Genomic DNA, 14,334 nt, shown 5'->3' with positions numbered 1-14,334 from the left:
TATAGTGCCTGGGTATAGTACCTGTGTATAGTACCTGTGTATAGTACCTGTGTATAGTACCTGTGTATAGTACCTGGGTATAGTGCCTGGGTATAGTACCTGTGTATAGTGCCTGTGTATAGTACCTGGGTATAGTACCTGGGTATAGTACCTGGGTATAGTGCCTGGGTATAGTACCTGTGTATAGTACCTGGGTATAGTACCTGGGTATAGTGCCTGGGTATAGTACCTGTGTATAGTACCTGTGTATAGTACCTGTGTATAGTACCTGGGTATAGTGCCTGGGTATAGTACCTGTGTATAGTACCTGTGTATAGTACCTGTGTATAGTACCTGGGTATAGTGCCTGGGTATAGTACCTGTGTATAGTGCCTGTGTATAGTACCTGGGTATAGTACCTGGGTATAGTGCCTGGGTATAGTACCTGGGTATAGTACCTGTGTATAGTGCCTGTGTATAGTGCCTGTGTATAGTACCTGGGTATAGTACCTGTGTATAGTGCCTGTGTATAGTACCTGTGTATAGTGCCTGTGTATAGTACCTGTGTATAGTGCCTGTGTATAGTACCTGGGTATAGTACCTGTGTATAGTACCTGTGTATAGTGCCTGTGTATAGTACCTGGGTATAGTACCTGTGTATAGTGCCTGTGTATAGTACCTGTGTATAGTACCTGTGTATAGTACCTGTGTATAGTACCTGGGTATAGTGCCTGGGTATAGTACCTGTGTATAGTACCTGTGTATAGTACCTGTGTATAGTACCTGTGTATAGTACCTGGGTATAGTGCCTGGGTATAGTACCTGTGTATAGTGCCTGTGTATAGTACCTGGGTATAGTACCTGTGTATAGTGCCTGGGTATAGTACCTGGGTATAGTACCTGTGTATAGTACCTGTGTATAGTGCCTGTGTATAGTACCTGGGTATAGTACCTGTGTATAGTGCCTGTGTATAGTACCTGTGTATAGTGCCTGTGTATAGTACCTGTGTATAGTGCCTGGGTATAGTGCCTGTGTATAGTACCTGGGTATAGTACCTGTGTATAGTGCCTGTGTATAGTACCTGTGTATAGTGCCTGTGTATAGTACCTGTGTATAGTGCCTGGGTATAGTGCCTGTGTATAGTACCTGGGTATAGTGCCTGTGTATAGTGCCTGTGTATAGTGCCTGTGTATAGTACCTGGGTATAGTACCTGGGTATAGTACCTGGGTATAGTACCTGTGTATAGTGCCTGTGTATAGTACCTGGGTATAGTACCTGTGTATAGTGCCTGTGTATAGTACCTGTGTATAGTGCCTGTGTATAGTACCTGTGTATAGTACCTGTGTATAGTACCTGTGTATAGTACCTGGGTATAGTGCCTGTGTATAGTGCCTGTGGGATGAAAACTGCAGCAAAAGTTGAGAGTTGGTTCTCAGGTAAAGTTACAGCTGCAGATTCTTCTTTTCAGTCGTCATTTCTGTTTCCAGTTTGCAAAATCTCCCGATCCCTGTGTGCATCTGTGCTCTGATTGGTCAATTTTACTGTCTGTCAAGGAAGCTGTGCTCTGATTGGAGAATCCACAAGAAGAAAGATCCAATCGGAGCACAGCAAAACGGGCTTGAGGGGACAGAAACGGAGTAAGGTTTTTTGGTTTTTTTTGCTACTTTTCCAGGGGGGGGCAAGTGCCCCCTCTTGCCCCCTTCTGTGGACGCCCATGCCTGTGGGTTACCCACAAGAAAAGCAGGTACCCTGTGGGTTGTGGGTAGGATTTTTGGATGCAGGTATAGATGCCGGTCAGTGGGTCTTATCCATATTTCTTATATCACGGGTCCAAGAGGGTAAAAATGTGGGTTTCAGGTCAAGGGTCCAGGTTTTATAAATTGCTTTCCCTCTACTTTAGGGAGCCTATGAAGGTTTGTAGGAAGGAAGAGAGTCTGATCTGGTCTAATTTTATCTGGAGATGGTTTGTTCTCCTGTATATTTAGGAGAGTGGAAGGAAAAAAACCTACTTGTCCTGGCTAGAATTGAACTCAGGACCCCAGCAATGGAAGGCAGCAGTGCCAAACATTCCACCACCATCCCTTTATCCCTTCAGAAGCAAGTTTTTTATTTTGTCCCACCCTAATAAATTCTTTATGCATCCTTGTGTGAGTTTTTGATTCACTGGTGATTGGTGGAGTGAGCTTCTTATATATATATATATATAGAGGTGGAGTTTATTTAACCCTTTTTTGTCTTGCCGCTTGTCCTACCCAGCAGGAGGGGAGAATGAATCTGCCGAAGGGTAAAGTACATGTAGGGACCCATAAACAAGTGTTCCATACATTTCAGTAACTTTAACATTTACTCATTTCCTGTCAGCTGATCTCTGAGGGAGCACACAGCCCATCACAAAATGGCGGCTGATCTCTGAGGGAGCACACAGCCCATCACAAAATGGCGGCTGATCTCTGAGGGAGCACACAGCCCATCACAAAATGGTGGCTGATCTCTGAGGGAGCACATAGCCCATCACAAAATGGTGGCTGATCTCTGAGGGAGCACACAGCCCATCACAAAATGGCGGCTGATCTCTGAGGGAGCACACAGCCCATCACAAAATGGCGGCTGATCTCTGAGGGAGCACATAGCCCATCACAAAATGGCGGCTGATCTCTGAGGGAGCACACAGCCCATCACAAAATGGCGGCTGATCTCTGAGGGAGCACACAGCCCATCACAAAATGGCGGCTGATCTCTGAGGGAGCACACAGCCCATCACAAAATGGCAGCTGATCTCTGAGGGAGCACACAGCCCATCACAAAATGGCGACTCAAGGGAAAGGATGTAAAAGGGCAATATTTACTGATATATATATTTCAGTTTCTTTAATAGGTCACTTAACATAATATAAACTGTCTGTATTCATTGTGGGGGTATAGTTTCCCTTTAAATCATACAGTTTTTCCCGCAGCAGACAGATACATGTGCTCTGTTTAGCTTTAACGCAAACTTTTGGGAATATGCTACAAACACTGCAAGAAATGCTAGAAGCATGGAATTGCTATAGCTGAAGGCAAACAGGCTGCTGCAGGAAAGAAATAACCTTTAAAATCAACTATAGAACTTTTGAGGTGATAAGAGCAGTGACAGCCATCTTAGCTCTTCTATGGAGATAAGGCACTAAGGAAGGGCCAGACCAAATGACAGAACATACAAGGGGGGGTTGGAAAAGCCCATTAACGACTATAGTCTGCTCAGTGTTTGGCTATGATGTTCACACAGAAATAAACTGGTCTGTCAGAAACTATTTCTAACTTAATCAGAACCTAATAAAGAGTAAAACATATAAATGTATACGTTGCACTCCTAGTCAGTATATTGGTACAATCCAAATGATTATTCCTGTCACAGGGTTACCAGTTGTTGGTTTTTACACCAAATTAGGCCACTAATGTAAAGCCCAGATGGGTTTCCAAAGTACAAAGCCTTGGTGGGTTTGTACTTTGAAAACTAGCCAACTTTTTTTCCCTAGTCAACCTGGCATGCCTCTCCCAATGCATGCTGGGTAATGTAGTGTGTATGTAATAATAAGCCTACAGCGAATGTTAATGGAAAACTACATTACCCAGCATGCAATGGGGTGTAGCAAGAAGCTCCCTTTTCTACTCTGATTTGCTGCTGTTCCAACCTCTCAGTCCCAACTGGTCTTAATGGAAACCCAGTTTCTGCTGTGACGTATCTCCGACATATGCCTCCTTTTATTTTTAAGATTTTTTTTTGTGCTAATTTTTGGGCTACTTTGAAGTGGCGTTTGGCTAGTTTTGGGCTGATTCTGCTCAGTGTTTGGCTATGAGTTTCACAGACAAGTTAGCTGGTCTGTCAGGAACTATTTCTAATCTAATCAGAACCTAATAAACAGTAAAACATACAAACTTATATGCTGCATTCTTGGTCAGTATTTTGGTACAATCCAAATGATTATTCCTGTCAGGAGTTTAACCTCTTGCAGTTTGGAGATATTTGGTGAATAATCATATACCGTGTTACACCCGGAAGCATTGACAGTGCACACAAACAAGCTAAGGCAGACATACATGCTAGGCCCCATCAGCCAATGAATATACTGTATAATATAACTGATATATATATATATATATATATATATATATAGAAAAAATGACGTCACTAGCAGAATTTTGGTGCCATTTTGGGTTTATGAGTAGGTTTGCTGTAATGCATGTTCACTTTGAGAAAGGCTGTGGATGCAGCCGAAACGTTAGTTTGACATAATAAATTTTCTTTATTTTTCACTAAGACCTGTGAGTGCGGCATCTACTTTTTTCTGTTCTATACGATGTTATATACTGCACCCAGGCACCTGTGACCCCACTGAGACGTGAGTGCCTGCTTCTCCTCTTTTTGTTATATATATATATATATATATATATAATATAGATTTTTTTTAACAGGCCACTTAATATGATATAAAATCTGTTAGGTATTCAATGGTGGGGTACAGTTTAAGTCACACAAAGCTTTCCCGCCACATCTCGGTGCAGAGGTGTAACCAGTGAATGGAATGAAACATGGTCGACCTAAATTACAACAACTATGGATAGAGATCTTCCCTGCTAAAGGCCTGGGGCTGGTATAGAAGCTCAAAACATAATGTACCACATTTCTACTTCTTTAGTGAGGCTTTAGTTCTCCTTTAGATCAGAACAGCTTAAGACAATTCCTTTCTCTCTTGCTCTATCTTAGGGATTAGTTTACCTTTAATAGTTCTATCCTCATAGGTCTCACTTAGCATTTCCATCTTGTGGCCCCGGTGCCCCCCAGCCAGGCAGCAGGACACACAGGCACGGTACCCATCCTCAGTGCAGCGATATCTCAGCCGTTCCCTGTGTACAAAGCATTTTCTGTGCCCAAATAAAACAGTTGGCGTAGTTAATACATGTTCTTCATCCTTGCTATGTATCTGCACATGTGAGGCACACAGAGAGGTAAAACAGTGCAGGCAGGATTTCACAGCCAGTGCAGGCATGGAGCACTCAGTGCAGAAGTTCCCAGTCCCGCCATGCCGTGGGTGAGTAGGGTACAGTTGCACTGCTAGGTTATGCAGAATCCCATTTATGTTCAGTTCAGGCCGTTTCCCATATCTCCGTTTGCATTCAGGGCAGGACAGATCTTCCTCTATACCCTCCTGCCAGTCCCAATGTCTCCCAATACAGCGCAGGCAGTAGTTATGGCCACAGGGCAGGGTTACAGGGTCGGTGTAGAACTCCCGGCACGCGGAGCATTTCAGCTCAGATCTCAATACAGCCCCCGACATTGAAACCAAGAAGAGAAAGTAAATGCTGGTAATGCTTGTTAAGGATCAATCAGCTAGGTTTTGAACTTTGGACCAGTGAGGCGGGGGCTGAGCGCAGCTCCAAATCCAAGGGCCCCTGTTGCAACATCAATTCCCTCCTAACTCACCAACAGTAGCCATTCTGGTGTTTATGTTTTCCCTCACTTGTGGCTGTGACCAGGTGAAAGCGTCTGCAGTGCCACAGGGGAGTGGGCCTGGGTAGGTGGGGCCCATGGATGCCTGAGCCAACTGTGTTTTTTCCCGATGTCCCACCAGCCAAGTCCAAACCTGCCTTTGGACAAATGCCTAAGGTAAATGTCAGACATGGCGTATTATCAAAACCCCGCCCCCCTACTGTAAAACCTCCTACTTGTGCCCGCACCTGGGAGCTTACAATCTAAGCTCCTTATCTCGATTCCATCAGTCCAATGTGATAGGAGCCCGCACCTGGGAGCATTGAATGTGCTTGGGTGAAGGCACGTGCAGGGAATTTCTGCTTATAATCATACATGTGGTTTAAGGCAGAAATGCGGCCCCTGTGCCTTCATCAAGTACAGGTACTGTTTTATTATTACAGAGAAAAGGGAATCATTTAACCATGAAATAAACCCAATAGGGCTGTTCTGCCCCCAATAAGGGGTAATTATATCTTAGTTGGGATCAAGTACAGGTACTGTTTTATTATTACAGAGAAAAGGGAATCATTTAACCATGAAATAAACCCAATAGGGCTGTTCTGCCCCCAATAAGGGGTAATTATATCTTAGTTGGGATCAAGTACAGGTACTGTTTTATTATTACAGAGAAAAGGGAATCATTTAACCATTAAATAAACCCAATAGGGCTGTTCTGCCCCCAATAAGGGGTAATTATATCTTAGTTGGGATCAAGTACAGGTACTGTTTTATTATTACAGAGAAAAGGGAATCATTTAACCATGAAATAAACCCAATAGGGCTGTTCTGCCCCAATAAGGGGTAATTATATCTTAGTTGGGATCAAGTACAGGTACTGTTTTATTATTACAGAGAAAAGGGAATCATTTAACCATTAAATAAACCCAATAGGGCTGTTCTGCCCCAATAAGGGGTAATTATATCTTAGTTGGGATCAAGTACAGGTACTGTTTTATTATTACAGAGAAAAGGGAATCATTTAACCATGAAATAAACCCAATAGGGCTGTTCTGCCCCAATAAGGGGTAATTATATCTTAGTTGGGATCAAGTACAGGGACTGTTTTATTATTACAGGGAAAAGGGAATCATTTAACCATGAAATAAACCCAATAGGGCTGTTCTGCCCCAATAAGGGGTAATTATATCTTAGTTGGGATCAAGTACAGGTACTGTTTTATTATTACAGTGAAAAAGGAAATCAGTTTTAAAATTCAGAATTATTTGATTAAAATGGAGTCTATGAGAGATGGGCTTTCTGTAATTCGGAGCTGTCTGGATAACGGGTTTTCAGATAAGGGATCCCATACCTGTATAGCAAAGATGAGACAGAGAATGACACAAATCCATAAACTTCAACCCGACCATGAGGAATGTTTTGTAAAAAAAACCATCTTCATTGCATAATGGGATGAAGGTATAACAAATATACTTATAGGTACAAAATATAAATGAAAGGCTACAGATTTGTGTCCCACTAACAGTCCATCAGGATCCCCCAAGCTGAAGAGCTGAGGCAGTGATGTGAATTCTATATTATCTCATTATGAGAAAAGGGAAAATTAGGTTTAAAATTGTGACTCCTGATGCTGATAAAGGGGATTCTATCAAGAGGATCAGAATTTCCAGTTTATTAATTTCATATTAGGTGAAGGCCCCCTGTCAGTAGGTGCTGGAGGGATCCGCTCATCCTTACCTTATAGATTTGGGCAGCTGCAGTCCCTTGGGAAGATTGTCTTCCGAACGACAAAACTTTGGTATATGGAGAATGCCATCAATTGCTGCATTTTAATGATCTTTACACAAACGATTAAACCTGTTATCACAGCAAAGGTAAATAAGTAACTATTAATCTACATAAGGAAGAGATACACATTACTGGCAGCACTATGAGAAAAGCTCAAGTGTAAATTCCATTGGGGCACAACTGGTAGCAGGGGTAATTGAGTATCAGGGGGAAACCCAAGTGCCCCAGGGGGTGGGGGTATCAGGTGGCTTAAGAAGGCTTCTGTATTGACAAAAACCCTGCGCTGGGGTATGACACCCAGGCCACCAAGAATGGTTAATGGAATGATGATGATGATGGTTTCCACCAGGGCTATTCCTAGTTATCTGGTACTGAGATAGACCGAGGGGGGAATCTACAATGTAGGCAGCCGGGGGGTCTCTCTGTGACTACAGGGAAGATGAGGGATGAGCTTTACTGATAAATGAGTTGGAATTAAATACAAACTGAGACCGTGTAAGGACAGTTTCAATTGTTCATTGTGCATATTGTCTGCAGTCATGGTGAAAAATCAGACGTTGAAGGAGAAAATACTCCTGTATGTCGGTTATTCTGCCCAAAGGTCTTTATTTATCTGCTCGTGTTTATAGCCATATAAACCTGTTTGCCCTCTAATATGAAAGTGACCCCACGTAATCCAAGGGTATCCATGGGTTACACACTGCTGAAAGTCACACACAGATCATAGGGCAAAGCCATATACAGTGGAGGAAATAATGATTTGACCCCTCACTGATTTTGTAAGTTTGTCCAATGACAAAGAAATGAAAAGTCTCAGAACAGTATCATTTCAATGGTAGGTGTAACAGTGGCAGATAGCACATCAAAAGGAAAATCGAAAAAATAACTTGAAATAAAAGATAGCAACTGATTTGCATTTCATTGAGTGAAATAAGTTTTTGAACCCCTACCAACCATTAAGAGTTCTGGCTCCCACAGAGTGGTTAGACACTTCTACTCAATTAGTCAACCTCATTAAGGACACCTGTCTTAACTAGTCACCTGTATAAAAGACACCTGTCCACAGAATCAATCAATCAAGCAGACTCCAAACTCTCCAACATGGGAAAGACCAAAGAGCTGTCCAAGGATGTCAGAGACAAAATTGTAGAGCTGCACAAGGCTGGAATGGGCTACAAAACCATTAGCAAAAAGCTGGGAGAGAAGGTGACAACTGTTGGTGCGATTTTTCGAAAATGGAAGGAGCACAAAATGACCATCAATCGACCTCGCTCTGGGGCTCCACGCAAGATCTCACCTCGTGGGGTGTCAATGATTCTGAGAAAGGTGAAAAAGCATCCTAGAACTACACGGGAGGAGTTAGTTACTGACCTCAAATTAGCAGGGACCACAGTCACCAAGAAAACCATTGGAAACACATTACACCGCAATGGATTAAAATCCTGCAGGGCTCGCAAGGTCCCCCTGCTCAAGAAGGCACATGTGCAGGCCTGAAGTTTGCCAATGAACACCTGAATGATTCTGTGAGTGACTGGGAGAAGGTGCTGTGGTCTGATGAGACCAAAATAGAGCTCTTTGGCATTAACTCAACTCGCTGTGTTTGGAGGAAGAAAAATGCTGCCTATGACCCCCAAAACACCGTCCCCACCGTCAAGCATGGGGGTGGAAACATTTTGCTTTGGGGGTGTTTTTCTGCTAAGGGCACAGGACAACTTATTCGCATTAACGGGAAAATGGACGGAGCCATGTATCGTGAAATCCTGAATGACAACCTCCTTCCCTCTGCCAGGAAACTGAAAATGGGTGGTGGATGGGTGTTCCAGCACGACAATGACCCAAAACATACAGCAAAGGCAACAAAGGAGTGGCTCAAGAAGAAGCACATTAAGGTCATGGAGTGGCCTAGTCAGTCTCCGGACCTTAATCCAATAGAAAACCTATGGAGGGAGCTCAAGCTCAGAGTTGCACAGAGACAGAAACCTTAGGGATTTAGAGATGATCTGCAAAGAGGAGTGGGACCAACATTCCTCCTAAAATGGGCGCAAACTTGCTCATCAATTACAAGAAACGTTTGGCCTCTGTGCTTGCAAACAAGGGTTTTTCCACTAAGTATTAAGTCTTTTTTTGTTAGAGGGTTCAAAAACTTATTTCACTCAATGAAATGCAAATCAGTTGCTATCTTTTATTTAAAGTAATTTTTTCGATTTTCCTTTTGATGTGCTATCTGCCACTGTTAAACCTACCATTGAAATGATACTGTTCTGAGACTTTTCATTTCTTTGTCATTGGACAAACTTACAAAATCAGTGAGGGGTCAAATCATTATTTCCTCCACTGTACATTAACAACTTATAGGAATAAACAGAGAGAATTCAGTTTCAGTTTTGTTGCTCTTTGGGGCAAGGAGCTCCCCCCCCCCCCCCGCTACTGAAACACCTAGTACTTAGCATAGATTTTTTTTTCTGGCCTTTGTCAAAAGAAGAGAAAACTCCAATGGCTCGTACCCCTGCTCCCCTAACCTGGATAGAAGTATTCATTTGGCCTAAAAAGCCCCCCCTTCCTCCCACCAACCAGTCTTCTGTTCTTTGCTGGGCAAATCATGGAGTGCTGAAGTTTCTTCCCCCAGATAATCCTGAGAGTTCATCACAAGATATTCCCTAATGGAAGTGATGGCCATACTGCCCAACTGGCCCAGGGGGTCATAGTACCCACTTCTGATAGAAGGACCTCTCTCACATCGTAGATCTTTTAGCCCAGAGCATATAGACACATCCAAGTCCGGAAGCCTTCAGCCTGAGGGCACAGAGGTTGAAAGGAGGATTTAGCAGTATGGATATTGCAACTGGGTATTCAATGCACTTATCAACACTAAAAAGTAGTGATGGGTGAAATGTTTCGCCAGGCATGGATTCGCATCGTGGGTGGCAAAATAATAGCCGCAGGCGACAAAAAAATAGCTGTGGGCAACAAAAGATTAGCCACGGGTGACAAAAGATTAGGCGCGGGCGACAAAAGAATAGTCGCGGGTGACAAAAGACTAGCCGTGGGCGACAAAAGAATAGCCACGGGCGACAAAAGATTAGGCGCGGGCGACAAAAGAATAGTCGCGGGTGACAAAAGATTAGCCGTGGCCGACAAAAGAATAGCCACACGACAAAAGAATAGCCACGGGTGACAAAAGATTAGCCAAGGGCGACAAAAGAATAGCTGCGCATCAAAAGATTAGCCAAGGGCGACAAAAGAATAGCTGCGCATCAAAAGATTAGCCAAGGGCGACAAAAGAATAGCCACAGGCGACAAAAGAATAGTAGCGGGTGACGTGAGATTTTTTTTGCACTGTCATAGACCATAAGGGGGATGGAATGAGAGAAGGGCAATGACATCTAGGCAGTGGAAAGTGAAAGTAATTGTCTCTGTGCATTGAGGCGGGGCAGAAAATATATGATTGACAGCTGGGATTTTTAAATGCCTTAATAATGGGTGTGGATTTGTTAATAAAAATAGAATCTGAGTTTCATGTTCAATTTGAAATGGACTTTTATTATTCAGCTTCTTATGTCTGGGTGAAGGGCCCCAATTAAAGGAGACATATCCTATAAAAATCATGAATGTACCAGTGAATTACCAGTGACTTTTTTTTCAAAAAATTTTGAATTCTGGGAAAAAAATCCCAACGTTGATAAATCACCATCTGTAGGGCCACAACTTGAGGTACCCCTAATCCAATGTATGTTTCCATTTGTGCTGTTATACACATGAATACACACATAGTTTGTTCTTAATACAGATATAGGATCCCTTATCCGGAAACCCATTATCCAGAAAGTTCTCAATTATGGAAAGGCCATCTCCCATAGACTCCATTTTAATCAAATAATTCTAATTTTTAAAAATGATTTCCTTTTTCTCTGTAATAATAAAACAGTACCTGTACTTGATCCCAACTAAGATATAATTACCCCTTATTGGGGCAGAACAGCCCTATTGGGTTTATTTCATGGTTAAATGATTCCCTTTTCTCTGTAATAATAAAACAGTACCTGTACTTGATCCCAACTAAGATATAATTACCCCTTATTGGGGCAGAACAGCCCTATTGGGTTTATTTCATGGTTAAATGATTCCCTTTTCTCTGTAATAATAAAACAGTACCTGTACTTGATCCCAACTAAGATATAATTACCCCTTATTGGGGCAGAACAGCCCTATTGGGTTTATTTCATGGTTAAATGATTCCCTTTTCTCTGTAATAATAAAACAGTACCTGTACTTGATCCCAACTAAGATATAATTACCCCTTATTGGGGCAGAACAGCCCTATTGGGTTTATTTCATGGTTAAATGATTCCCTTTTCTCTGTAATAATAAAACAGTACCTGTACTTGATCCCAACTAAGATATAATTACCCCTTATTGGAGGCAGAACAGCCCTATTGGGTTTATTTCATGGTTAAATGATTCCCTTTTCTCTGTAATAATAAAACAGTACCTGTACTTGATCCCAACTAAGATATAATTACCCCTTATTGGAGGCAGAACAGTCCTATTGGGTTTATTTAATGGTTAAATGATTCCCTTTTCTCTGTAATAATAAAACAGTACCTGTACTTGATCCCAACTAAGATATAATTACCCCTTATTGGGGGCAGAACAGCTGTATTGGGTTTATTTAATGGTTAAATGATTCCCTTTTCTCTGTAATAATAAAACAGTACCTGTACTTGATCCCAACTAAGATATAATTACCCCTTATTGGGGGCAGAACAGCCCTATTGGGTTTATTTAATGGTTAAATGATTCCCTTTTCTCTGTAATAATAAAACAGTACCTGTACTTGATCCCAACTAAGATATAATTACCCCTTATTGGGGGCAGAACAGCCCTATTGGGTTTATTTAATGGTTAAATGATTCCCTTTTCTCTGTAATAATAAAACAGTACCTGTACTTGATCCCAACTAAGATATAATTACCCCTTATTGGGGGCAGAACAGCCCTATTGGGTTTATTTCATGGTTAAATGATTCCCTTTTCTCTGTAATAATAAAACAGTACCTGTACTTGATCCCAACTAAGATATAATTACCCCTTATTGGGGCAGAACAGCCCTATTGGGTTTGATTAATGTTTTATTGATTTTTTAGTAGACTTAAGGTATGGAAATCCAAATTACAGAAAGATCCCTTATCTGGAATACCCTTGGTCCCGAGCATTCTGGATAAGGGATCCTATACCTGTATATTGCATTATATCGCTCTGAATTATCCAGTTATAAAGGCAATGCAATGAGTTATTCCCTATTGGCTCCTGTTGCCCATCAGCTAGGGATGCACCCAATCCAGTTCAGGATTCGGATAAATCCGCACTCTTGGCCAAACCGAATCCAAATCCAAACTCGCAAAATTTTTCCGCTAAATGTGGAATCTCACAGCGAATCACTGCCTCAGGAAAAACTTCTCTCTGCTGTTTTCCAATAACGATGAGTGAATCTGTCCCGTTTCACCGGAAAACTTGTGAATTTGGTGGAAAAATTCATGAAAAGGCGAAAAATTTGCAAAATGTAGCTTCTACGTGACTTTTTTGACACACTTGTCTTTTTTTGCCGCGTCCATGACTTTTATTGATACAACTGCGACTTTTTTGACGCAACTGCAATGTATTTGACATGACCTCTTTTACGTGACTTTTTTTTATGCGACCGTGACTTTTTTGGCGCAACTGTGATTTATCTGATAGGGCTGCAACTTTCTTAATGTCACTGTGACTTTTTTGACGCAACTGCAATGTATTTGACACTACTGTGACTGTTTTGATGCAACCGCGACTTTTTTGACGCAACTGCAATGTATTTGACACTACTGTGACTGTTTTGATGCAACCGCGACTTTTTTGACGCAACTGCAATGTATTTGACACTACTGTGACTGTTTTGATGCAACCACAACTTTTTTTTACACGACTGTGACTTTTTTGGCGCAACCACGATTTATCTGATAGGGCTGCAACTTTTTTGCCGCATCCATGACTTTTTTTGATGCGACTTTATTGATGCAACTGCAATGTAATTGACATGCAACCTCTTTGATGTGACTGTGACTCTTTTGATACAACCGCAACTTTTTTTTTACACAACCGTGATTTTTTTGGTGCAACCGTCATTTATCTGATAGGGCTGCAACTTTTTTGATGTGACTGTGTTGATGCAACTGTGACTTTTTTTGACATGACCGTGACTTTTTTTGGTGCAACTGCAACTTTTTTGATACAATTGCAATGTATTTGACATGACCACAACCTCTTTGACGTGACTGTGACTGTTTTGATGAGACCGTGACTTTTTTTTACGCGACCATGATTTATCCGATGGGGCTGCAACTTTTTTGATGTGACTGTGTGGATGCAACCGTGACTTTTTTGGTGCAACCGCAACTTTTTTGGCGCAACTGCAATGTATTTGACGTGACTGTCACTGTTTTGCTGAAACTGCAACTTTTTGGACACAACTGCAATGTATTAGACGCGACAGTTTTGATGCAACCGCAAATTTCTTTTTACGCAACTGACTTTTTTGGCTCAACCGCGATTTATCTGAATTTTTTTGATGTGACTGTGACTGTTTTGATGCAACTGTGTCTTTTTTTTTGCTGCGTCCTTGACTTTTTTTTGATGCAACCGCAACTTTTTTGACACAACTGCAATGTATTTGACACTACTGTGACTGTTTTGATACAACCGCAACTTTTTTTTAAAGCAACCGTGATATTTCTTGGCGCAACCCGTGATTTATCTGATAGGGCTGCAACTTTTTTTATGTGACTGTGACTGTTTTGATGCAACCGTGACTTTTTTTTTACATGACCGTGACTTTTTTGACACAACTGCAATGTATTTGACGTGACCGCAACCTCTTTGACGTGATTGTGACTGTTTTGATGCAACTGTCACTTTTTTGACACTCAACTTTTTTCCTCACTCTCTAAATTTCTGGCCTCCTGGCGTAAAAAGTCGCCAATGGTGAAATGCGGAATTTCCCAGCCAATCCACTGTTGCCCACATCAATCCAACTACAAATATGGTGCCTTCGGTGGCAACACCATGT

The 14,334-nt window shown here is 41.8% G+C and overlaps 1 protein-coding gene across 1 annotated transcript in view; it reads right to left on the bottom strand.

Moving 5' to 3' along the window:
* Positions 1-5,296, bottom strand: part of LOC108644447 — a 31,704-nt gene extending 26,408 nt beyond the window's left edge. The window contains exon 1 of the mRNA XM_018090094.2: positions 4,738-5,296. Within this exon, the coding sequence (XP_017945583.1) occupies positions 4,738-5,296 (559 nt within the window). The remainder of the gene's footprint in view (positions 1-4,737) is intronic.
* Between the last annotated feature and the right edge of the window lie 9,038 nt (positions 5,297-14,334).

This window comes from Xenopus tropicalis, chromosome 8, assembly GCF_000004195.4.
Source record: "Xenopus tropicalis strain Nigerian chromosome 8, UCB_Xtro_10.0, whole genome shotgun sequence".
Taxonomy (NCBI): Eukaryota; Metazoa; Chordata; class Amphibia; order Anura; family Pipidae; genus Xenopus; species Xenopus tropicalis.
This window is presented reverse-complemented; position numbering and strand designations above follow the sequence as displayed.